Raw genomic sequence first — 27,269 nt, 5'->3', positions numbered from 1 at the left:
TCTTAGTTGTCCTCAGTCTTTTCTTTATTTGTTTTCATTTTAATTTGTTCTTTTTAGTTATACATGACAGAAAAGTCTCTTTTGATATATTTATACAAACATGGAATCTTGTCTTATTCTAACTGGGATCCCAGTCCTGTGGATGTACATGATGTTGAGGACTTGTAATCCCACAGATGTCCCTTTACAGAATTCTGAGTTGGGGCCATTTCTTGCCAGGGGGGACAAGTTCTGGCTGGAGGACAAGCCAATATGTGGCTTCCTATCCAGGTTTTCTGGATAAAGGCGGTATTTCCTGATCAGGTGGTTATGTTCTTCAAGTTGAGCTGCCATTGTGTTCTGAAATCAGTGTAAGGGAGATGGATACTGGGTTGTTTCTGAGACCACAGGCCTGATCTCACTGAGGAATAATGAGGGAGAGAGGATGGGTGCAGGAGGAGCACAGGGATGGGGTACGAGATGCCCTCGGTGAGGAGTTAAAGAATATTAGGAACAGCTGCCTAGTTCCTAACCTGGCCTGGATCCCAAGTCATTTCCTCTTTTCCATCCCATAGTTCATGCACGGGTGACAGTATTTTCTCTGGGGTGGAGGTAGAAGATGGGAATGAAGGCCCTTTCCCCCTATGGAGCCTGTCCTTCAGCTGGAGCTCCAGCCAGGTGGCCAGACAGGGCCTGCCCTTAGGGGGTCGCTTGCAAATCTGGGAGGGAGGCCTGGAGGATCGTGGCCTCCAGAGGGCCTTCTCCAACAGGAAGTATCAAGAGGGACCGAGAGGTGGGCAGGGACTTTGTCTGGGCCTCCCAGGGCCAGGAAGCTAAATGTCCTTCTCTTTTTGTATTTGATTTTCAGAGTCTGAAGTAAGCCCTACACCTCCTATCACTGTGACCCACAAACCAGAGGAAGACACCTTTGGGGTGAGTGGCTTGTTGGTTAAGGGGAACGTGTTTATTGGTGTAGTCATGTTCAGACTTAATTTGACTTGCTTTTCCAAATATTAACTTACTCGGAACCTTAGTATTTAGGGCAGAAAAAAAAGCAATGACAAATGATCTCCTTTTAGGTGGTTTAAGACCTTCTTTGTTTGATGGGAATAGTTCTTTGTTTGATGGGAATAGTTCGTTGTTTGAGGATCTTTGGATCTGCTCCAAGCCCTGGGGGTCAGAAGAGAACGGTTTGAAAATGCGCAGTCAGTTAGATCCTGGCTGGGCTTCTTTCCTTCACAGGGCCTGATCACTGTACAAGTCGAAGTCTGAGTTGCTTGGGCCTCTCCTTGGGTAGATTTTTCAAGTCCCACTCTCTCAGAGCCTGAGATTTCCCTGGGGAAGAGTCTAATGGAGTCTTCAGGGTCCAGATCTCCTAGGCCTTCTTGGATAGGAATATTATGTAAAAATGTCAAAAATGTAAATATGAAGATATAGAATTGGTTTGCTAATTAAAACAAGAGACAGAAGTTCCTACAGGCTTTCTTTTGCATCTCTAGAACGGAACTCCAGGTGAGGGGCTGCAGAACGTTGACTCATATTGTTTTAATCAAAATGGATAATTTTTATTTTTATTTACTTATTTATTTTGGTACTCGAGATGGAACTCAGGGCTGCTCTATCACCAAGCTACATCTCCACCTGCATTTACTTTTCATTTTGAGACAGAGTCTCACCAAGTTGCCCAGGTGGCCTTGAACTTTGATCCTCCTGCTGAGTGGCTGGAACTGCAGCCACGTGTTACCACGGGGTGTTATAAAATACTTCTTCTAAGGGCCTTACTCAGTAGCTAAGTTCGGAGTGGGCTGTGGTTGCTCTGCAGTAGGACTGTTCTCATGTGGGCTCTCCCGTGTTCCATGGCTGCCCTGACCTGCTGTGCTTGGCTCTTCATAGGTGTCCATCGCGGTTGGACTGGCTGCGTTTGCCTGCGTCCTTTTGGTGGTTCTCTTCATCATGATCAACAAGTATGGTCGACGGTCCAAATTTGGAATGAAGGGTAAGATGGATTTTTATTGGGGGAAAAGATGCCTCCTTTTAATCTAAAGATGCTGTTTTCATCTTTTTTGGTCTCTTGAACGAGCTTCTGGTCGTGGGGTCCAAGTGATCTTGGAGGAGACTCCTGTCTGAACCCTTGTTCTCAGTATGGACTAAAGGCTGTGTTGAGATCTGTGGGAACCAACCCGTGGAGCCCGTGGTTTTACGTGGCTGCTGATTACCATTGTTCAGATGGTCTTTTGTGATGAGGATAATTTGGAAGGAAGTTGAATTTGAGGGCAACTGAAGTAGATGTTTTAAATTATTTTTTTTCATTATTGGTGGGTAAAGGGACTCTTGGTTTGAGTGACTTGTTTTTCTCTCATCTGCATCCATCCTTGGATGTCCCCATCTTTGGCAGTACCCAGGGCTGTGCCTCCCCTCAGCTGTCCTCGGAGCCCCTCTCAGTGAGGAGTTAGCCCAGCCATGCAGGGTGGTAGACTCTGGTATTGAAAAGCTGCCCGTGCCATGGTATTTCAGCACATAGCTCTACACAGAGTCCTGGAACAGATGCCAAGAGCAACACGACTTCTAATCTTCTGGCTAGCTTCCATGGCACAGAGTACTGCACCCCTTTATGGCAGGGGTGGGGTGCTAGAATGTGGCACTCTGCCAAGGCTCCATTAAGGGGCACTGGCATGAAAGGGGTTAACGTGGTGAATTAGCATCCACCTGCCTGGCCCCAGAGATGGATGTGACCAAATGGCTCAAGGGAGCCTGGGTGGCAGTTCCAAAACAGAAACTTGAATTTCAGCTAGGGTTTCCATGTGAGGGGTTGGGGGAGGATAGGAAGAAGGGGTGGTAAAAGCTTGCTTAGATGAGATTCAGGTTGGTGTCTGCTGGTGAGACTAGGTGACCAAGAAGGATGAACTTCTGTGTCTTCTTTGTCTGTGGTTGGGGTTCTGACCTTGGGGCTCAGGGACTGAAGGAGAGTGCACAAGTGACGTTGGAACAGTATCCCCTGAACTTATGTGCAAATGTTTGAGTGTTTATACATAGAATGAAACTTGTACGTAGCTTTTGTGATAGTCTCCAAAGATTCCGCGTGGCCCTTAAATGTTGAGAACAATGATAGGTCAGAAGTTACCCAGAAAGGAACAGGAAGGCTGAAAACCTGGGACCAGACTGCTTGGTTTTCCAGGAGTCTTGAAGCGTTTCTTGAAGTATCTGAAACATTTGAACTGAGAAAAATATATGTGCAGGCAAATGATAAAGAGCAGAGAGAGGTTTGGTGACTTTAAAAAAGGTCAGATTACTCTTAGGCACCTTGGCTAGAGATGTTGTATCTGCCAACACTTGACATATGTCAAAAGGGCTTCGTGGGTTTAGATGGGCTGAACACTGAGTGAGCTCCAAGCCCTCTATCTTATTGTAATTCTTGGGCTTTTGGATTTGAGGACTGGCACTATTGTTTTGGCAATGTTTTCTTATCATGAGAGGAAACTTCCTAGTTCCACCTCCTTCCACCTGAGAAAACATCAGGACAGGGGCCAAAAGGAAGAATTGGGCATTGTTGCTCTTCCCCTGAGGAGGCGTGCCACCAGCTGAGACCCTGCAACAAGTTTGGCAATGCTGTGAGAGCAGATTTTTTCTATTAATTGTCATTCTGTTTCTGGTACAATGTGTCCCCATGTCGGATGGATTAGGCAGCACCCAGGGCGGTGCCTCCCCTCAGCTGTCCTCAGAATCTCTCCCAGCCCCTGATGCCTTCTCCAAGGCCGAGCTGCCTTCTGTGGCTCTAGTTGGGCCAGAAGAATGTGCCCACACAGGTGGAAGTGAAATATCCTCTAAAGTCAGGCAACTTAGTGAAGTTAGGCAAGAGTTCGATGCAAGATGACTATTTAGAATGAAGCCTGCATCCCACTTATCTTCATTAAGCCAGATTGTGTTCAGGTCTCATTTTAGGATAAGTAAGAAGATGCCTCAAGCTGCATGTGACCTTGATCTTTTATTGCCAGTGAGTATCCCAAGGAAAAAGAGTGATGACATGGGTACCAGAAGTCTCCCAGTTCTTCCTTAGGAGAAGGTAGAATCTAGCTCTTCAAGTCTACCTTCTTCTCAGCCTTGAATTTTCAAGTCTGGGCTAGAAACGCAATTGTTCTTGGTTTCACAGGGTTATTTGCCTCCTCAGCGCTTCTGTTTCCTCAACTTCAAAGTAGAGGAACAGTGTTACCTACCCCATGGGGTTGCTGTGAGTTTTGAGATCTGTGGGTAACTGGCTATATCCTTCAGCTTCCTGTTGTGGTGACAAAATATCTAAGGAAATTAACTTATAAGGAAGCAAATTTATTTTGGCTCATGGTTGCAGAGGTTTCTGGCTCTATTGCTTTTGGGCCTGGAGGAGGACTGTTTACCTCCTGGTGGCCAAGAAGAAAAGAGAAACAGAAAGGGGCTGGGGTCCCAATAGCCCCTTCAAGGGCACGATCCACCAATGACTTAAATTTCTCCCATTAGGTCCCACTTAAAAGTTCTACCACCTTCCAGTGGCACCACAGGCTGGTGACCAGGCCTTTAGCATGTGGGCCTTCGGGGGACATTTGAGATCTAAACCATAATATTGGAATATAAGAGGGGTTCCATGGGTGTCATTTCCCTCTTCTTTTCTTCATCTATAAACCTCAATAGGCTATTTTTGTTGTCCTTCCATGAACTGTGCCTTTAAAACTCCCACACAATATTTTGTAAAAATGCCTTTATTATACATTATTCGCAGTGCACTGTCGTTTTATTGCTCATATATCTGTCTGTCCTCCTAGATCAACTATGGATCACTCATCCCAGTATGCCTGACATAGTATTGCATTTGATAAATGTTTGTTGAACTAATGAATGGCCTTTCTTTCTTTCTTTCTTTTTTTTGATGGTACTGGGGATTGAACCCAGGGATGTTCTACCAATGAGATACATCCTCAGCTCATTTCTAAATTTTTGTTTTGAGATATTTTCTTGCTAAGTTGCTCAGGCTAACCTCCAACTTGCAATCCTCCTGCCTCAGCCTCCCATGTCTCTGGGATTACAGGATGCGCCACTAGGCCCAAAGAATGACTTTAGTTTTAATCATTAAAAAAACACGGATTATAAATTAACAATGGGCTAGTTAGGACTGATTTGGAAATCTGAGATGCCTGGGCAGACTGAAGTTGAGTGAGGATGATGGGGAAAGCTTCTAAATAATTCCTACCATGACATCTGAGGGCCTGGAAATTGCATAGCCATGGAGAATCTATTAACATGCACTTTAATTCCTTCCTAGAAATTAAAAAATAACATAGAAAAATGTAAAAGCCAATAGAACATACACTAGAATTTCTTCTAGAACAAGTAACTATTACTGTTTGTTTTATATTTGCAACTGATATTTTATTCTTAGAAGAGATAAAACATGACTAATTTCATCTCTGAAAGAGATAAAACTGAAAAAGGTAAAACTGAAACCAATGTAGCATCTCCTCGGTCCTATTTCATCCCCATCTCCATAGACAGTCACCGCCTCCCTTGTTTTAGTCTGTCTCCCTGTGTCTCTTGCACTCTGTGTCTCTATCTGCTCTATCTGCACAACAACCCTCTCCTCATGGGTCTCTCCTCAACCAAGTTCTACCCTGCAGACAGAAATTAGGACCTTCCTACACTACATGGTCATAGAGTATTAGTGGCTGGTAACCAGTCCATTATTACACTTTTAACCATTTTAACTTTACAAAATGTATTCCTTTGTATGTTTTGATTTACCCACATTTATACTCTAACTTTTATTTACTTATTGGATATTAGAGATCATTCCATATTGGTATGCATAAGAATTCAGCAAAATACCAATCTTACAGGAGACGAATAGATTAACCAAGTTTTATGGAGATGAACTTAAAGTACATTGGGTAAGATTCCTCTTTACTTTTATCAAATGCCATCTCCTTGATCAAAATTTTGGCTTGGAGAAGAGGTCACTTGGGGATATGAAATCCTCTTCTCTTGGAATCACAAAGGTTTTAAAGTGGCTCTGAGCATGCAGTGAGGGTTTATTGCCAATGAAACCCAGTGCCTGAGCGTGACAGAACTGATCCTTGAAATATCTATTATGGCCTAGGCCAGGACCAATCAGTAGCTCTCCTGCTGGAGCAGGGCCTGGCAGGAGCCCTGATCCCCTCTGTGCCAGGCTTTGTCCCCTTGATTGCCAAATCCTGGTGTGGCCACAGGGGTTGGAGTTGGGTACTAGTGAGGCTCAGGGCAGGGGCTATTTACTGGGATTATACATAAAAAATATTTCAGCACTTTAATAATAATTATATTGTTCTAGTGAGTCCAAGGCCTGGAAATGAGATGGTTCAAAATTTATGCTGTTTATCTTCACAAAATATTTTAAAATTAGGCATCAAAAGACCATCACAGTGATGTATCTGGGCTCTCCTGACTCAGTAGAAACTGAGGCCCAGAAAAGGAAGTAACTTGCTCCGGTTGTCTGGTTAAGGTCAATTTGGGCATAAACTCCCTACCTTGAAGGTTCACCCACTTTTCATGGCAACACAAATGGCCTACCGCCTCTGTCTCAGCTGCCCCTGTGCACACCTACAGCACACCTGCCATCTTTATTTCATATGGCTGTTAGAATAATAACCAGGGAAAAGATCCTAGCATGTGGGAACAATAATAAAATATGCGCTATAATTTTCACATAAGGTGAGTATAATTACTATTTAATAATAAATATGTGTGCAGATCTTTTTTAATCTATAATAAGAGAATACCTTATTTGGCCTCTCTTCCTCATGACCAACTTGTATCTTTAAATATTTCTAGATCAGAGATACTGTGAGAGAGTTAACTTCATACTTCTTGACTTGCTGTTGTTCCCTTAGAGGAAACAGAATGATGATTTATTAGTGCTGAAACAGACCTTGTGGTTATTAGACTGATGTCTCTATTATACAGGTAAGGAAACTGAGGCCCAGACCCATGCCGTGACAAGCCCGGACACAGAGCTGGTTAGAGCACCCTGACTGTGCTTCCCCATCAGCATGGCATGTGCAGAAAGTCTGGGTGGGTCTGGGAAATGAAATGGGATTGAGGAGAAGTTAGCTCTGTTTTTCCAAGGGCTTGTCTAATTATCATGGGATGCTGACACCCTGGAATGGGGCTTTCCAAACTCCCTCTTGTTAATCCGCTTTTGTCAACCTGGAGCACACCTGGCTTAAGGGAAAGGTAGGAGCTGTTGGAGGAGTCTCATCTCTGTTTCCCAAGATGAGAGGATTCCTTCATCTCCTTCTGGACATGCTAGAGACTGCCTGGCAGGATGGCAGAAATAACCGGAAGGCAGGGAAGGAGGGGAGTCCAGAAGGGCAGCGTGGGCTTTTCACCCTAGTGGTGGGCTGCCGTGCTGGTGCCGCTGAGGGGCCTGTGGGAGAGCACTTGCGGACTGTTCCATTGTAAATTAGTGTTAGTTAATCGATACTTAAAGTAAAGTGGTTGCCTATTTGATTATGATTGGGGGTTATTAACATTTTTTCCCCATAAACAGATGGTAACTGCCCTCTGAGTGAATTGTAGACTCATGCCAGCGACTTGATTTGGAGGGTCTGGCTCCTGCCAAAAGATCTCGGGGGCCGCTGTGCATTGAATGGTCTTGTTTTTCCTCTGATTTTAACCACTTGTTTTAGGGGATGATTAGAATTGGGAAGGGATTATTTCTGCCATTCTTACCTAATCTTGGAGCACTGGCTTAAGAAGAGTTTCTTCTAGGTGGATGGAAAGAGGGAGAGAGATTGTGGACTCTCAAGTGTTGATACTGTATCTTGGAATTATTTCTCAGCTGGGATGGTATGTTCATCTGCCTACAGCTCCGCAGACAGAACAGAGGAACTGGTAAAGGAGACTGGTGTGGGGATAGGAGATATCTGAGGCGACTGACAGGGTCTAGGGCCCTGGAAATGGGCACTATTGGTTTTATTGATTATGATAGCTTCTTTTGCCTGAGGAAATGTACTCATTTGACCTCTATTTAATGAAGGATTGGAAAACAAGACATTGCAAGGCAGAAATGAAACCAGGGGAAAGAGTTGGGCTTCTTGACTTCTGAAATATGTCCACCCTTCCATTTTGCTATTTGTTTTTTTTAATCTTCTATTTCATCTTCCAGTTGGATGGTAGAAGAGAGGGAGGTGCCTTTGACCCCTGCAGGGATCTTGTACTTGGGATTCTTGACTTGGGACTCCTAATGTAAGATGAATCTTAGAACATAATTTTGAAAGTGATTTCTGGCTTCCTTTCTTATGTTGTTATCCTAAGGTTCTTGTACTCTCCTGACATGCCTTTCCCCTTTGCCGACACCTTGACAGACCCTCCAACCACCTTGCTCCTAAACACTCCTATCATTAGGCCAAGTCTAAGCTAAGTTGGTTAAGTTCATGGCAAATCCCTGGCAGAACATAGATTAATTAAACCAGAGGCTTCTGCTTCCCTTCCTCCACTTTGGGCTCCATTGAGAGGCTCTGGCTACAGACAGAGCCCCCGCCCTCCTTGATGACTGGGTTCTAGAAGGTGATGCCCTGGAGCTTTGAGAAGAAGGCTGGAAGGCAGTGTGTGACTTCTTGGTCTGATTGTACTGCACTGTCCTTTGTGGGGGGCTTTGCAGGTGTGAGGGGATCACCATAGAGCCCCAGTATGGTGGTCACCGGTGGCTGTGTTGAGGCAGGACTGCTCTCTATTCTTCACTCCCAGTGCTCCAGGGAGCCAACTGTCCTCTAATATCAGCTCTTGCATTGGAAGGGAAATCCCTGGACATGGAGTGTGAAACAAAATGTTTTTCCTCTGTGGCTACCTGCTAGCTGGCTGTTCTTGGCAGACCTCTATATCCTGTTCAGCCCGGCCAGAGATGGCCAGTATGCTTGGCTCTATAGCCAAAGCGATCACCTCTCCGATTCATTTAATTTTGGCAGAGGAACACAATGCTTGCTAATCCATGGCATTGCTGCTGGCTCCCACAGGGTTAACAGCCCTTTGATACCTCAGATTAGAAGTTTTCAACCTTTTGTCCCCTGTTACCCATGTGACAGATGATAGTCACATGCCTTATGCTTCACTATGGGTGTAACCTGGCTTTCCCCAAAGTACTGGCCTTCACAGTAATTTTACACCCAAGAAAAATATATCCAAAGACACAAAATGAGATTTTTAAAAACGAGGAACAAAAGCGGATCCATGCTATTTGTGCTCTGAAAAAATTCACTGTCTTTCATTTTGTTACCCATCAAAGGTCAAGGTGACGTATTTCCTTACTGATCCTTCTGTCTGGTGGCACTGGGATGGAAAAACTAAGAGGCTAGGGGGATGCCAGCCTTGGCTGTTCTTCACCTTGATGGTTTTCTCCCCTATCAAGTCAAGTTACAGAAACTGCTCCAGCAGAACCCCACCTCTCCTCTCGTGGCTCACTCTTTCTCTCTATGCAGCTTCTCCTGTGGCCCTTGGGAAATTTCACTTGCCCAGAGGAGGCGGGACCATGGCTTTTGGCTAATGAGACACTGTCTTGTGATTGCAGTGTCTAAGCCCTGTGTTTATGCAGCCCATTCTCCCGTGAACTCTGCAGAGGGCTTCAGGATGTCCAAAGAGCAGCCCTGGAAACCACAGGAGCAAGGCAGAGAGATTAAAATACATGTTAATCAGGAAACATGTTTTATTTTGAGGACAGGATAAAGCCATGTACTAGAAACATCTACTACTCGGCCAACTGCTACCAGTGCCTTGCCCTAACTCCTCACCCACTGGCCTTTGTCATGGGACATGAGCTGGGCAAGGTGGTGCACAGGCACACACTGCAGGTGGAGGAGTGGCATCCTTCATCCAGCTGCGGTTCCAGCAACCAGGTGGGTCTGCCACCTGCCCCAGACCCAGAGCATCAAGGGGAAAGAAGAAAGAGACTCAGGTTGATCTGTCCCTGGACCTTGCATTTCCTTCCTCACTACCCCAGTATGTTCAGAGAGGGACCAACCAAGTTGCTGTAGTACCTGCCTCTTTGTCTTCTTCTTTGAATTAACTCTGCTCCCACAAACCAGAGAGAGATTTTCTGGCTTCCTCCCTGACAGAACCAGTTACCTAATTTGTGGGGCTCAGTGAAAAATGTTCAAAAAATATTAGGATTTCAAGATAGTGGTAACAGAGCATTAAACCCCAAGTGGAAGACTCTGCTGAATGTGCAGCCAGGTCACCTACTGGGAGGCCAGCTCTGCTCCCTGAATACAAAATCCAGCCTGGCTTCAGGTTCTAGCTCCTTTATCTTTTCCTGAATGGTAATGAAAGAAACAGATATTTCCATGCTTCTTTTTAAAAGAAAAGCTGAAATTTTGGGGTAAAGATGATAACAGCTGATTTTTTTTTCACTTCTGAGAATGGGAGGCATGGAATATATTACTGAGTACCTACTGTGTGCTAGATGCCATTTATCTCATAATATTGAATCTTCATAGTTGATGATCCACTTTTTTAAAAAAAATTATTTATTTTATTCACTTTAATTATTGATGGACCTTTATTTTTTATTTATATGTGGTGCTAAGAATTGAACCCAGTGCCTCACACATTCGAGGCAAGCACTCTACCACTGAGACACAACCCCAGCCCCTTTTTAAGGATGAGAAAGTGGATTAGTATGGTTAATTTTCTGAACATTGTGTAATCTGGTAAGGATAAAAACCAGGATTTGTTTATTTATTATAGTACTGGAAATGGAACCCAGGGCGCTCTACCACTGAGCTACCACCCAGCCTTTCTGAATTTTTATTTTGAGATAGGGTCTTGCTAAGCTGCCCAGGCTAGCCTCAAACTTGAGATGCTTCTTTTCTTGGTCTTCAGAGTTGCTGGGATTACAGGTATGCCACCAAGCCTGGCCCAAACCAGGTTTTAAAATCAGTTCACCCTAAATCAGTGTTTCTCATTCTTAGCAGCACATCTCAAATCCTTGGTGAAATTGTATAAATTTCTAAACCCAGGCCACACCCATATATTTAAATCAGGCATGGGCATTCTTTTCTAACTCCTCCAGTGATTTCAATTTGCGGCCAGCCTTGAGGACCAATGAATGGTCTAAATCCAAGATTCATCCGCATATTCCACTAGTTCCCCTGACCAGATATGTAGTTCACAGACCATCTGTCTGATCACCTTGGAAGCTTTTAAATATGTGAATGCATGAAGAATGTACCCTACACTCACTGAGGCAGTCCTGGGGCAAGGAGGGGATCAATTGCCTCTCTAGGAAATTCTGATGCTTGCTAGGGTCCAGGAGCTATTGTCCTCTATGTTCCTCTATTGTCCTCTATGTTCCAGGAGCTATTGTCCTCTATGTTCCTATATGGGAACAGTGGATGATAACCAGGCCAGTGCTTCTTTCTCAGAGGGTAATGTGTATGTGAATCTTGTGAGAGTCTAGGAATCTTGTTGAGATACAGATTCTGATTTAACAGGTCTCGAGAAGGGCTGACAGTCTTTCTTATAAGTTTCTAGAGAACATTGTTGCATGCATCATGCTTCAAGCAATAGGGGCTAAATTACTGGTGAAAACTCAGGCCTACTCAGGTGCAGTGGCACATGCCTGTAATTCCAGCTACTCAGAAGGCTGAATCAGGAGCACCACAAGTTCAAGGCCAGCCTGGGCAACTGAACTTGAAGGCTATATGTGGGGCTACTAGGAGCTGGAGAAGCTTGGGTTGACAGGCCCGGAGTGGATCAGGGCAGGTCTATTGCAGGCAGAGGAAGCCTCATGGGTTGGGTTGGGTTTCCCAGGCTTCCGGCCAGCCTCAGATGCTGCCCTCGGAGGCGGCTAGAATCTCATTCTTCTCAGTCCTGCTGCTCTGGCGAAAGGTATTTGCACTGGATGTCTGCCCTGCCCTCCGATTTACTGTGGCATAAGTGTTGTATAGTTGGTCCAAAGTGGAGCGGTTTCTTTATCAATCCCGGAAATGCCAGACCTCTCTACCTGACAGGCGTCTTGAGTTCAAAGGGGCCTCTGTGTTTAGCAGCCACCCATGCAGACCTGTTCCCAGGCAGGGGAAGAAGAATGCCAGCGTCTGTCTGTCTGCCAGCAGGCCTTGACATGAAGCCCTGAGGAGGGCGCCTGGGTGGTTCCAGGAACTGCTTTTCAAAGTGAGTCCTTCCAAATAAATCAAGTTCAGTGAGTTGGCCTTGGACCAGATGAGGGGGATGTGGAGGGGCATCCTGTCATTGGCCCGGCCTCTAGGAGACTCAGGCAGGGTTTGAACACTATTATTAGCTATTTTGTGTGGTGATGGCTCCAAGGATAGCAGCCCTGTACCTCGTGCCTGCTTGCTTTCTGGGGGGTGCGGGTGGGGGAATACCTGCTAGACTGGCCTGCACATGGAGCCAGTTGCCTTTAGAGGAGAAATTAGGGGTCATCTAAGAGCTTAGGAAAAATGGATGCTCCTGTCTGCTATTGCAGAATGTGTGCAGTGGAGCAGTCTTTCTGGAAGGTGGGTTGGCACTTTTTATTAGAAGCCTAAAATCATGGAAGTCCATGTCCCAGTGACTGCACTTAGGAGAATTTAACCTAAGTCAACAGTCGCAAATGGTCAGCTGCATTTCTGTGAGTGAATGTTTACCCCACTGTGAGTAATGGAGTCAATGTGGTAAGAGTTACTTGGATATCTAACAATAAGTGGCTAGTTCTGTACATTATGGTCCATACATGGGATGTAATGCAACACAGGCCTTAAAAAAATGACAGCTTTTGAAGGTAGATTTTTAATACTTCTGAAAGAATCCATATACAAATAATAAGAAATACGGATAGTGTTTAAAGATGACATAATAAAAATTAAGTCCCAGTTTCTTCCTTATTTCCTGCCACTGAGGTAACTGCTACTTTCAGGTTCTTGTACATTTTTCCAGAGATAGTGAATACTTATACATGTTTCCCATTGCTTTTACCCAAATGCAAGCTTATATTGGCATTGTTCTGTGTCACGTTATCTTTGCTAACAATCTATCTTTGAGATTGTCTCATACCAGTTTATAGAGATCCTCTGCATTCTATTTTTACAGTTGCAAACCAGGAATAATATTTTAGAGCAATATTTATTGACACGTGAAAATGTTTACAACATCTTTCCAAGTGAGAAAAGACTGCAAGCAGTTTCTCTAATCTCATTTTGTTATTGTCATCCTTGTTGTAAAATAAGGAGGAAATATGTTCATACATATAACTGGGGAAAATATTGGGAGTGTATAGAATTATAGATCCAAAAGTAAACAATAGTTATCTTTGGAAGGTGGGATTATGGATGCTTTTTAAAATTTCATCCTTTGTGATTCTTTGCTTTGTTTCTAAATTTTCTGTTTTGAGTCTTAAAAGTGAAACAAAGCTCACCTGAGCCCCACAAAGGCAGCAAAGCTCCTGAGGGTGACAGACTGTCCTCAGTAGATCCAGAGTGCAGGCCCTACCCACCCAGAGTCCATCTGCCCCTTCAGGGGGAGAGCAGTGACTCTGGTGTCACAGAAGATTGTTGACTGCACAGACCAACCTTCCTCATAATGTGGCCTTAAATTACCTTGAGTCGTTGATGGTGGTGGTGCTAGTAAAAATGCAAACTCCTGATCTGCATTGAGGGAATCAGATACTCTCATAATAAGCCCTGGAAATTTTCATTCTTAAAAACTACCCTGGGCAGTTATGGTGCTCATTAATGTTTGAGAAACTTTGGTGTATCAGGAACCAGCAAACTTTTTCATGACGAGCCAGATGGTGAATATTTTAGACATTGCTGAGCATGTGGGTTCAGCTGTAACCACCCAGTGCTACTGTTGTAGCAGCAAAACAGTTGTAGACAATGTGCAAATGAATGGCTATGGTTGTGTGCCAGTAAAACTTTATTTAGAAAATGGGTACCAGGTGAGAGTTAGCTCACAGGCCATAATTTCTGTATTAGGTTCTCTAGAGGAAGAGAATATATATATTCTACTAATACACGCACACACACACACACACACACACACGAGCATAAAAAGGGGACTTATAGATTAGCTTTCACAATCAGAAGCTGGATAGTCTACAATGCAGGCTGGAGAGCTGGAGGAACCAGAAGCTTCGCAGTCCAAGAGGCTGAAGCCCTAGAACAAGAGGGATCAATGATGCTACCCCAGTCTAAGACCTAAGGCTTCTGGAAACTCCCTGGAGAATCATTGACAGAGTCCACTTTGGAAGAGTGAAGGAGCTGGATTCTGATGTCCTCAGGAGACCGCAGCAGCAATCAAGAATCTGTTCAAGAAGAATTGAGCTTGCATCTGCAGCTGCTTCCTTGTCCTTCCAACTTTTATTCCATCCAAGCCTCCAACATATTGGATGTGCTGCCCACACTTAGGGAGGGTCTCCACTTCAGTTTCCTCTCCCACGTGCCAGTCGTTCCTAGGCATACCCCCGTTGACACATCCAGAAGCCTCTTAATCTTAGCCATCTCTCAATCCAATCAAGTTGTCTTGGACTGTGGTGTAGATTGAACTTTACCCTCAAAAAACTATATTAGTCACAAGGTGGGGGAGCTGCCAAGAGTCCCTTATATTTGAATAAGCAACTCATAGTGTAAATAGTTACAATTAATTGGGTGTGTATTATATGCCTTGCACTTTTTATTCACCACTTAAGTCTCAAAACAACCCTGCTCAGGAGCTGTTACCTGTGTTATACCAACAAAGTAGTTGAAAGAGACCAAGCAATTAGTCCAAGCTTGCATGGTTACTAATGGTGGCTGGATAATGCTGAAGTCCTAATTCTCTCTGACCTTTGGAAAAGAATAATTTCAAAAGCTGTACCATGCCTGCAGTGCCCACAAATCCCTCTAAATCCCCAAGCTAAGGAATAATAGCCACAGCTGTGTACTGGTGGTGGTACGAGTCCTGGGATGGCTCAGCACTTCACTGATGCCTCCATCTATGGGGAACCTGAGCTGTCTTTGTGTCTGCCAGGTGCTGTAGGCAATGCTCTGGTCAAGATGGCCCAATTCACTTTCTTGAAGGGCAGGGGAGTGCTGTTGCCATAGAAACAGCTCTGGCTACCTGTTGGACAGTTCTGAGTCCTGCTACTCTGAATCCTGAGTTGCCCACTACTGTGCCCAAGAACCTTTAGGCCCAGCTGCTGAAAGGAGACTTTCTTGTGGTCCTCTTCAGAAGACCACACAAGCTTCCAAACAGCTGATATTCAACATTTACCCTGCTTAGAGCCAATGCAGATAAACTGATTCCCTACCCATCTGTAGGCAGGGCTGATTGCACAAAAGTGACCATGGCTGTGGCAGGAAGAAAGCAACCTCTTGCCAACTGGGCCACGACTTCGCTTTCCCTTTCTCCCCATTCTAGCCAGCCTGAGCCTCACCCACATCCTGAGCCAAGGGGAAGGCAGTATGCCCTGGATGGAGGCATCCTCTGAGGCTGGTGGTTCAGCTCAGTGGCTTTGCCAGGTAGCAATATGGGCAATGTCCCCGCTGAGGTTAGCTTATAAAAATATCAATGGCTAACATTTACAGAGAGCCAAGTTTGCCTTGAGATGTTGGTTCATTACATAAAATCTTGAGGGCTTGGGATGTTTATTGGATTAACTGAGATAATGGACATAAAACAGAACCTGGAACCCTGTACCCTGTGACTACTCAACCAAATAGTGGTCATTATATAATTATTACCATTATTATGACAATCATGCATCTTCACAGCCATCTCTGAGGTTGGTATTATCTTCCCGTTTTTACCGTTGAGCACACTGAGCACTGAGGGTCACAGAATTTTCAGGTTTTCCTCTCCCCCACATTTTGTGTATGTGTGTGTGTGTGTGTGTGTGTGTGTGTGTGTGTGGCTGTGGGGGATTAAAGCCCAGAGCCTTGCACATGCTAGGCAAGCTCTTTACCACTCTAGCACTGAGCTATATAGCAGATCTTTTTTTTTTTTTTTAAGTTTTAATTTTTTATATTAAGGCAGGGTCTCATTAATTCAATGATGTAGGCTGGCAGTCCTCCTGCCTCAGCCTCCTGAGTAGCTGGGATTATAGGCAGTTACCACCACACTCAGCTCAGACTCTTAGGTTCTACATAGGGTCATCAGATGTCTCTGGTTCCCAAGCCACATACTCTTAGGGAGCCACATACTCTTAGCCATTATCATGTGTCATGCATTTTAAGTCTGGATACAAGGACACTCTGGGCTGCTGGGATCCTTGGAGGGTTCCCATCCCAGGGACCTGCAGAAAGTCCTTGACAGATAGTTCTTCACTTCCTTCTATCATCCAAGAGCCTCCTTCCTGCTCACAAACCAGTGGCAAACTCCTGGAGCTGATTGCTTACTTCTCTCCTATCAGTTAATAAGTTGCTTATCTGGACTCAGGGAGACTCTAGACTGCAGGTCAATGGTGGCCGTTGGTGGCCCTCATCCTGGTTCTTTAATCTATACCGCAACCCCATACTGCTCTCTTCCTCTTTCTGACAGGTACACAGTACCTTTGGAAACCGCATAGCACCTCCAGTGTTTCCATATTGCACCTGAGGCTATGACTCTGCCTGCTTAAAAGGCCTTGACCTAGGTTCAGAGAGGCTGCCAGGCAGGAGTGAAACAGCAACTTGGAGAGATGCGTTGGCCAAAGTGCCCCAAACCATGCCTGGGGTGACTCCTGCCCTGTGATCTGTGTATCAGTGCACATCTGAGAATTAGGAGTTCCTATGGTTTAGATAAGAGGTGTCCCCTAAATCTTATGTGTGAAGCAATACAAGGAAGGTTAGGAGTAAAATGATTGTGTTATCAAGGTCTTAATTAATCAGTGCATTAATCCAAATAGGGATTAACTGGATAGTAACTATAGGCAGCTCAGGTATGGCTGGAAAAGGTGGGTCATTGGGGACATGTCTTTGGGGTATATAGTCTGTTCTTGGCTAGTGGAACACACTCCCCTGGCCCACTTCTTTTTGATGTGATGTTCTGACCTGCTTTCCTCCACCACACTCTTCTGCCATAATGTCCCCAGACACCTTGAGCCCATAGAATGGAGTCAGCTCTCTATGGACTGAGACCTCTGAAACTCTGAGTCCCCAATAAACTTTTCCTCCTCTAAAATTGTTCTTGTCAGGTCTTTTTGGTTACAGTGCTGAAAAAGCTGACTCAAACAGGAGTCATCTTTGACACCTTCGTCCCCTTGGCTAGTCCCCACTCCCTGTCCCTTCGGATCCTTCTACAGCCCCAGGAGTTTGATGCAGCTTCCTGAATACCTCCTGAAGTTGTCCTCCTCCCTCTCTGCATATCATCCCTCCATTCTCCCCAGGCTCCCACCTCCACTTTCTAGCCAGACTCCCATATCTTTCTGGTCCTGTCCCCTTGGATGTGTTCCCTACTCTGTGGTCGTAATTATTAGTCGTAGCTTTGACATGTGTCTCACCCCCTTTGCTAGCCACTCCAGCCTTCCCTCTGCTCTTGGGAGAAATGCCAACACCCCTAACACGTCAGCCCAGTCCAGGCTGGTCTGGCTTCTGCTGCATCTCCAATCCACTGTGCTATGGGATTTCCATTTCTGCTGTCAAAATGCCACACTTCCTGACACTTGAGCAGCCTCGTGCACCTTGTCTTGTAGCGCTTGAGCAATGATTAATGTCATTTGATTAGTGTTTGCCTCTCCCAGCGGACTGTCAGCTGAGTGCCTAAGGAATAGGTGTTTGAGTGTCCTCTGGGCACCCTGGGCTTTACACCCCAAAACACTGGAACCTGGAGTTCTTCCCCTGATCACCAGCATACCCAGTTTTGTTACTGCTCCAATGGGACATATGATCTGGGACATTTCCTTTCAGTTCTGCTTTCTTCAGCTAACTGCTCTTTGCATTTATCACTTCGGTCCTCCCATCCACAGATAGGAAGACACCAGGGTTGGTTGGCTTTGTCCTAAGATCCTGCCATGTTTATCTGGTTCTCTTTTCCCCTTAATTTCTCTTTCTTTACCCACCATATTGTGCAGAATCTTGCTAATCCTAGGTCTTCTTTTTTAATGTCACCCTTCCATGAGCATGCTACTGGGTAAAGCTTAGAGCTAGTCAGGCCTGGGGTCGAATCCTGGTTCTGCTACTTGGGAGCCATGGGACTCCGGGTGGCTAGTTACCCTTCTAAGCCTTTATTTCCTAAACTGATGCACGAAAGGGTACATATTTACCAGTGAGTTTTATGAGAGTTAAATGAAATTGTGAGTTTTATGAGAGTTAAATGAAATTGTGTGCATATAGCAATATACTTAGTCCCTGGTCATGTAGTAATAACTCAATTAATGTGTAGGGGGAGAAATAATATGAATTTTTGCTCTATTCAGAAAAACTGTAGTTCATAGGTCCTATTAGAGCTGTGGTTCAAAGCCTTGGCCTTGTGTTAGAATCATATCAAGATCTTTTCAACACTTCAGTGGCCAGTTAAGTCAGAGTCTTAGTGGACGGGATCCGGGCAGCAGTAGCTTTGGATGCTGCCCAGGTGATTTTGATGGACGGCTAAAGCTGCCAACCTGAATCACAGGCTCCCCTGCCTCTTTCTGACAGAGCACAAACCCTCTGGAACTTAAAAAAGGTAGGCGATATGGAGGATGAAAACAGGGCAGGGAAAGTGTTTGTCTATTGGACTCTACTACATATCTGGCACTTTAGCTATGTGTTCTCATTTGATTTTCACCATGAACTTGTGATGCGAGAATTATTGTCCTTGTTTCAGGAAGAAGGAGCCACTTGCTTATTATCAGGCGACAGGTGACTTAAGGATAAAGGATCAAGAGATGCAGTTAGGGCTGACACTCTCTTCATCTGGACCTCTCTCTCCCTCCTCAGCACACCCCTTCTCTGAGGTGCCTGAGCGCCCCAGTTATCGCACCTGCTGGGTGAGGGCTGGCGACCACACCTGTCCACCTGCAATGTTTAACGACCCAGCCCACTGGCTGCTCATGAGGGCCCTTGCCAGCAATCTGCCACCTGTCCTTCCACTCTCTGGTCGTGCTGTTTGCTTAACAGAGAGATTTAAGTGCTTTGCAAAGGCTCCCCATGGATGGGGAGAGGCGTTCTCTGACTAGAAATGGGAACATTGTTATTGTTTTGTGTTTTTATTGCCATCAATTTCTGGAGCATTCTATTTAGAGTGGGAAAAGAGAGGAGTGAGGTGGGCACAGTTTCTTTCCTGCCTGACTTTACTGGGAATTAAGGGGGATTAGAGGGAGCATTCTCTACTTCAGAGTTTCTTAAATTTGACTGTGCATGCAGTAGGGATCTTGTTAAAATGCAAATCCTGACCCCATAGGCCCGGTGTGGGGCCCCAGATTCTGCATTTTTCACATGCTCCCAGTTGAGACTGATTCTATCTCCTGCCAGCCACACTTGGCTTAGATTCTAACGAGGGAGACCCAAGTCTGCTTTCTTGTGTCTGAAATTTTTGTTTTTATCTTGAGAAGCGTCACGGAATGGTGTAGAAATCTGGGCTCTAGCCCTGGCTATACTCTAATTTAGCTTTGGATATCTGATGAGCTTCACTCTTCTGTAATCGGAAGTTTCTTCTAGTTGTAACATTCTGTGACTCCATCAGTTGCAGAGGACATATTAGAGAAAGCATGGGGTGAGGAAGATAGGAGCTAGTGGGGGGCATCAGAAGTCATCAGAAGCATTCATTGCATAACTTGGCTATTCCTTCTGGAACTCCATGTCTGAATCCTGAGAGGCCAGAGGTTGAGGGAGATGGGTGAGGAAGTTTCTTCTATGTTGTAGGTCTAAGAGCTCAGGGTAGACTGTGAGCTCCTGGTGGGTAAGAAATGATGGCTCTTATTTTCTGTCGCATACCCTCGGCTTCTCTGAATGGCAGGAGTGTGTTTGGGGATGTCTGTCTTTTTGCAAGTTCTGTGGAAGATCTTCTGTGTGCCAGTACAAGGCTACACCCTGGGGGATACCGACCCGAGTAACTCATACTTTGTGTCCTTAATAAGCAAAGAGTTTAAATAGAATGGTGAGTTTTCAGGGAGTCTTGCTTCCCGCCCCCCCAAGTGGAATCCCTTCACCTGTACTGTGTGTCCAGCCTCAGGATCTCTGCCTATGGGTTGGAATGGGGTTTCCTGACGATGTGATGATTGTCTCCTCAGGCCTGCCCCTGTTTGCCCACTTCTATGTCTCAAAGATGTCACTTGCTTTCTGCCCTGGTGTCCTTCACTTGTCTGTTCCCCCCATTGCTGGCCTCTTTCTACCCCGTGGGTCTCTTAGAACCCCAGGTTCTGACCACTTCCAGTCTGACTCTCCCATGCCAGCTGGGATCTCGTGATGATATCAAATTTTATCGGTGAGTTTGTGTCCAAGACGGAGGACATTTTTATTTCATCACTCCTGCAGAAGAAGATGGTGCAGATGGACAGGCTTTGTCTTCCCTTCCCAATCAGTCATGTCAGTCGACAAGTCGGCAGGCCTTGGGGTCCTGTCTCTGTGATTGTCCTTGGCAGATCAGAAATGGTTGCTCCACGGTTGGACCAGGGAGGCCAGGAATGACTTTCAGAGCTGGTTGTCGACTCTGCCCAGCTTTCCTCAGGGGGCCTGGGAAGCGTGGAGATAGACTGCTGGTGTGGATGCATGAGGGCGCCTTTTCCTCTGCGGTCCTTCCAGACTCACAGAAGATCTGGAAGCTGGCATCCAAGCCACATGGTAGCCCCAGGCCTTTATTTTTATTTTGTATTTAATAGATCTGTTTCCTATGAACTGTATTATAGAAATATCTAGAAAATAATGAGGTAAACCACTGGTAATCCTATTATTCATAGATTGCCACTAATAGCATAATGTGTGTGAATGTATGTAGGTGAATGTATCTATTTATATACACACACACTTCTATGTAACTATGGATCTGTAGCTAAGTATCTATATTTGCTTACGTGTCTTAAATATTTATGTGTTTTAAATATTTAAATGAAAATGGTCTTGAGCAATTCACACAGTCTCTTGGCATTTTTTTAACTTCATATTTCTTAAATGTCTTTCTGTGTCATTCAATAGGCTCATCTCTTTAGCTTTTTCATTACCTTACAAAAGCTCAGTTTTCTTCCTCTTTTTCTTTCTTCTTTTCATGTTGCTTGTATGTGATAACCAGTTCATTTGGTTAAGCAGAATTTAATCCATTCACCCTGAGACTAGATGGCAAAGGGGCAAGTTGTGCATTTATAAAATGGGAATGAGTGCAAGAAAGACGCAGGGCAGTCCTGCTCGACTCCCTCTGTGCACGTTTTCAGTCTGGCTTTGTTCAGGAAGCATCAGGTATGAGAGTCTTGGCAGAATCTAAGCTAACCTTAGCTGTCCGCAGCGGTAGCAGCCGCCACAGCAATCAGCAATTACAAATCACCCACTGTGGGGCATTTCAGAGGCCTTGAGGGACACGGCTCCAGGATGAATAGAAACTACTGTGGAAGCTGGAACGGACCCAAATGAAAATGTGTAATCCTGACAACAGAATCCTCAAAACCCTACATACACACACCCCAAAATGCTAGTCAGTAAGGCGGAGGCACAAGCTTGGGAGTAACACTACACTTTGAATTTGAATCCTAGACTTGCCGCTGTCTTTGTGACTTGCATGAATGACTTAGTCAGCTTTCTGTTACTATAATACATACCTGAGATCATCAATTTATAATAAAAAGGCTCAAAGTCCTAGAGGTTCCAATCTGTAATAGATTGGCCCTGTTAGTTGAGGCCCATGACAGCACATCATGGTAGGCATTTGAGGTGGAACCAAATTGAAAGAGGAAGAGACCAGGATCCCACAATCCCCATGGAGGTCTTGCCCCCTACTGACCTGAAGACTTCCTGCTAAACCCTACCTCTTAAAAGGCTTCACCACCTATCAGTAGCGCCAAGCCAGGAAGTAAGCCACGTGGACATTTGAGGGTCACTTAAGATCCTAACTATAGCAGTGAGTCACTTGAACTCTCTGAACCTCAGTTGTTCTCATCTGTCATGTGAATAGTGCCTACCTGATAGGGTGTGGAGAAGACAAATAGGTTGCATATGGAAGCACCAGACTCCCATGCTGTTTGTGCTTAGGAGGTGACTGCCACCGGCAGAGTTCAAGGGATCTCCTAGATAGCAGAAAGGCAGCACATGCATGTGTGTGTGCACATGCGTCTACTCAGGAGGTACTTTTCTTTTGATGAATTTAAAATACTTTATGGACTTACTTTGTTCAATGTCTTTGTGAAGACCAAGGAAAAAAATGTAGCCCTGCTTATAAATTCAAGTCCCAGGAAGAAACAGCATGTCAGGGAGTGGTAGAAAGACTGTCAGAGGGATTATAGTTCTCCTGCCCCTGGGTCTGAATGGCTGTGTGATCTGGCCCTGTTATGTGGCTTCTCTGATTCCCAGGACAGAATGAGCCAGTGATTGGGCCACCTCATTGCCAAGTCTCTTCCAGGCCCAGTCCTTTGTGACTCCCAGTCTAGGTCAGGGCCCCCTCCTTGAATCTTGACCTCATTTTGAGAGGTTGTTTCTGAGGTGTTGGGTGGACAGAGTCAGGCGGATGTTTGCTGGTGCTCAGGAGAGCCATTTCCTGGACTTGGCAGGGGTGAGAGTAAGCCGGAGGAGCTGTGATAACAGTCATGTCAAGGCCTCGCTGGAATGTGCTTCCTTGCTCTAAGTGTAGTTCAGGTTGAATTATTTATGATGATCCTTCGTAGTCATTTGGGAGGATGAGTAAAGTCGTCGTGATCACAGTCCTGGCATAAACTATTCTTGGAAAAAGCATATTGAGATGTCAATCCATGGGGAGCTCCAGGACTTGAGGATTTCAGGACCTGCCACCAAGTAAAGTGAGAGCCAGCAGAGTGGCATAAAGGCTCAGTGGTCACCCACTTGGAGAAGTGTAGAAAGGTGCTGGGTCTTCTAGATGTGAAAGGACAGGTGAGTTGAGAATTAGCCTCTTGATTCTGGTCTCTTAGTCCTTCCACATAGATTTCTTGTCCCCTGGGTTCCTCTTCCAGTGTCCCTGCTGGTGCCAGAAAGATTTGTAGGAACACTTCTCCTCACCGCTCCTGTATCTCATTTTGCTTGAGCTCAGTTTGCAGAGTTGTCTGGGAAGAGACCAAATGACATGGAAATACTGGTGCTTAGGCTGCAGAAAGGACTAGGAGAGGGCAGACAGCCAGGAAATGGGCAGACAGACACACACACACACAACACACACACACACACACACAATTTGAAGCCACTGAACTTCAGTGCTAATAGCTAGAAAGTGGCACCAGCATGAGGCTGTCAAGGGCAACTCACTGAAAGTCAAAACATTGGGCCGGTGACAAAGTGAGAAGCCAGCAGCTGTAATCTTCATCCTTGCAGAAGACTGGTAAGGTAGCCCACATAGCGAGGAAAAATGGCTAAACATTATGAAGACACAATCTCAGATTGCAATTGAGAAGATAGGGGTTGCTCTAAGGAAGTGCACATCTTCATTAGGAATAGTAGAATGGATTTCAAAAAGCAGAGTAAGAAGTAGCATTTACATTAAAAGTTTTATCTACCCCTGTCTGAGCTGGAAGGAGCATCTTGCCATAGTTCATCAGGATATGCCTACGTACAACAACAAAAAAATCATCATCATGTTTGCAATGTTTAAGATGGAAGTGTACCTTGCATCTCATCAAACCTTGTCATATTGAAACCAGCAATCTTGAACTAGTGGTATTTATAGCTAAGACATTCTACAACATGGGATTCTCTCCCTGTCTCAGGATCAGCTCTGCTATTGGAGACAGAGCAGATGTGTCCCTCTAGATGTCTGACTAGTTGGGGAAGGAGCAGGCAGAGGAGATGCTCTGTCTAGAATGTTAGACTCAAGAGGACATTCAGAAGCAAACCTAAGGCAGAGCCCAAACTATGTGCACACTATAGAATGTCCACCCTGTCAAATGAAGCCCAGGTGTGTCACTCCAGCCAGGACCTCGTAGACATCTGGAGTCTTCTTGTGCATTTGGCTATCAGAGGAGATGTAAGGTGTGACCTCTAGTTGAGGTGGGGCTCTGCAGGGAAAAGGAGGCAGAGCAGGATTTATTTTTAAGTCTGCACCCTTCATCTCCTTGTAGGGAAGACTTGTGGCCTGGCACAGAAGACCTGTGCCTTTGAGTGTCTCTGTCCCAAATTCTCCTCCCAGTGGCCTTATTGGGTTTGGAAGGCTGACATGGGTAAAGGGGATTTTGATTCAAAGAAGGAAAGACATTTCCATCTTTGAATAACCCCCAGGTCTTTCTGCCTCATTGGCCCATGGGCAATATTGAAGGTAAGTCACCTTATCTTTTCACCATTCTGTTGAATCAGAAAAATCATGTTCTATTCCTCACACCAGCAGGAGTAGAGATCTACTCTATCTATCTATCTATCTATCTATCTATCCGGGCAGGCATTGACACAGTCCTGAGGCAGAATGTCTTCTTTGGGAAATCGGTTCCATTGAGGGAGTCAGGCCCATGCTCATTAGCAAAGTAATATTGTTTACTTAAAATTCAACTGATTGTAGATGTTAACCACATCTATAAAATACCTCCACAATAGTACCTAGATTAGGGTTTGATTAAATAAGTGGATGCTATAGGCTTACCAAGCTGACCTACAAAGCTAGTTATCATATTGTCTAAGTTGAATTTCTATGTTTCTCATCTGTAAAACAGTTGTAATATTCAGAACATAGAGTTGTTGTAAGAATTAAATGTATCAATGTCCATATAGTTTCTAGTTTATGTACTTATTATTAGGTACTGTTGGTTTTAACCAGCAAAGCCAGGAGAGAGATACCAGGGACCATGAAAACACTCTCATCATGTGGGTCTAGAGAGTGGGTGTACCTTTGTGCAACAGGACTTTTTGAGCTAGTACAGACAGGCTTTCAAGGCTGTGGGACTCTAGAATGTAATCTTCTGGCTGGAGTTGGGGCATCCCTCAATTGCCTGAGGATACTAATTTGAAATGTAGCTATTGATGAAATCTTTGTGGGGAGCTGTTGGGAGATGGTGCATTCTTATAAGAATTTTTTAGCCAAACTTGTTTCCCAAGTACCTTTTTCTTGTGTTCTTTTCAGGTGGTCTCTTTGTATAGGAAAAAAAAAATTGGTGGGTGTAAATCTAATGGAAGATGCTTAATTCAGGGCTAGCAGCTCATAAAGAATTACAAGCACCTTCCATTATACCTTGAGTGACTGGAGGTATCATCAAGGACCACCTCTTACTTATTCTGGCAGCATTTTCTTTCTTTAACCATCAGTAATTTTGTTGTACACAACTAGGGAAGACATTGCCCTGAAGCAGGACTAGAGGTCACTGTGGGTCCAGGCAGAGCCTTGTGGATACTCCATCTCCTTGCCCCCTTCCTAGACTATCTTCAAAGCTAAGATGGTTTTCTAATTTGAGTGAACAAGCCCCATTCATTCATTCATAGGCTCATGTTTCACTAGTGGGCCGGTTTCCTGTACCCAGTGGTACCTGCTGATACCCATATAGCATGCTTTTTCTTATGCCCTGCTTATCAGACATGGGTGTCTCTGTTCCATCTACTCGTGCCCACTTTCAGTAAGTTAGTGAAGACTTTCTTAAATTCACAGATGGGTATTAATCTCCATTTGGACCATGGAAGATTTATCAAAGCTCTCCAGATTTATCATGCTTTCCAGTTGTTGGCTTCTGGCTCTGCAGTTAGCCAGGACCTTCTTGGTTCCCATCTGGTCAATACTTTTCCTGATGAGAACCCTGTGGAGAGAAGGGGTGATGATAGAATCAGCCCTCTTTGGATCTTTAGTTATGGTACCCAGAAAACAGTACCAAGGCCCTTCAAGCTATTTCTTGTACAGAGCTTCATTCCTTTTACTTCTTTGTCACTTATTTCTACCTTTCCAAATAGATTCTGGGGAGCACTTATGTCTGAAGGGTGGCTGTCACCAGACCTGGGGATGGAGGTTTGGAAAACAAGAATGAGGAGTGAACTTAAAGAATTCAATGTTTAGCTCTTTATCTTCATGCTGAGAAGAGTCCACATAATGCATGGCTTAAGCTTTGCCCATTTTTGCCCAGAGAAGTTTAAGTTACCCTTACAGCTCCATAGTCCTTTCCCCAGGTCCTGAAGCCTTTTCAGAACATGCACATGGGACTAAATTCCGTGCTGTGGGTTGTCCTGAACAGTGTGAACCACCCCACCAATTTCTGCTTTCACTTTTCATTTTCTATTCTTATGAATCATCCGTAACAGGTCAAGATGAAGCTGGAAGGAAAGGCAAGTAGATTTAAGTGGCCTCCTCTCCTCCACCACCACCTCTTTTGGTGCAGCATTGGAGGCTCTGAGAGATCAAGTGACTTCTCCGAGCACACTGTGTTAGGGGAAGAGCCAGGCTGGACACTTGATGCTGCGTTCATCCCAATTTAGCATTTTTCACTTTTATGGCTTAAATTTTGGCCTCATTTCATAAATCATTAAGCTGTTCAGGAAGCACTTGGGAAGCTAAGGAATGAGTTCAATCAGTAAAATTAAAGACCCAAAGTTTGAATCCATGTTCCATTCAGAGTATCCACTACTGTAGCCTTTTTATCTTATTCAGCTTCTTTTTTTTTGTACTGGGGATTGAACCCAGGGTCACTTAACCACCGAGCCACATCCTCAACCCCCTTTTTTTTAAAAAAAATATATTTTTTTTAGAGACAGGGTCTCCGCTAGGTTGCTTAGAGCCTCGCTAAGTTGCTGAGGCTGGCTTCGAATTTGGGATCCTTCTCTTAGTTTCTGGAGCTGCTGGGATTACAGGCGTGTGCCACCACACCTGGCTTATTCAGCTTCTTCTGATTGGACATTTGGTCAGCTTCTTCTGATTGGAGAGTTGGTCCTATTGGAGGGGTACTGCAGCTCAGGTGCCTTCTCTTTCATGTCCCCCCCCCCTAGTCATCCATTTTCTTCTCAGCAGCTGAGCCATGTTCTCCCTTCTTCTTCCACACCAAGCCATGCTTTATATCTAGCTTTCCCTGGTTCCTCCCAAGTTACTGCATCTTTTGACCAGTCATCTGCCCAGTGCTCTTCCACTGGTGCCCTCCCTGGAGCTTCTCAGGGGCCTCCATGCTGGTCTTGAATCCCTGATCTGGAGTAACCAGGACTCAAATCCTCATGGAGGGTGACACTCTTCCAACCCTGTGCTCTCCAGGTGACCTTTGCTCTTACACTTGGTTTCCCAACTCTTGCTCCCTACAAGAATAAGATGAGGTCCCCACGGCATTGACC

General features: G+C 44.9%; 1 protein-coding gene across 4 annotated transcripts in view; it reads left to right on the top strand.

Annotated features, from left to right (window-relative positions):
- The window catches only part of Ntrk3 (neurotrophic receptor tyrosine kinase 3), a 389,370-nt gene that overhangs the window by 129,033 nt on the left and 233,068 nt on the right, over positions 1 to 27,269 (top strand). For all 4 annotated transcript variants that reach the window (XM_046436880.2, XM_046436872.2, XM_046436899.1 and 1 more), the window contains exons 10-11: positions 848 to 912; positions 1,873 to 1,975. In XM_046436880.2, the coding sequence (XP_046292836.1) occupies positions 848 to 912; positions 1,873 to 1,975 (168 nt within the window). The remainder of the gene's footprint in view (positions 1 to 847; positions 913 to 1,872; positions 1,976 to 27,269) is intronic.

The sequence above is a fragment of the Marmota monax genome, unplaced genomic scaffold (assembly GCF_021218885.2).
Source record: "Marmota monax isolate L192 unplaced genomic scaffold, Marmota_monax_Labrador192_F-V1.1 WCK01_AAM20220418_F8-fsc00005, whole genome shotgun sequence".
Taxonomy (NCBI): domain Eukaryota; kingdom Metazoa; phylum Chordata; class Mammalia; order Rodentia; family Sciuridae; genus Marmota; species Marmota monax.
Note: the sequence above shows the minus strand (reverse complement) of the source record. Positions and strands in the feature narration are given on the sequence as shown.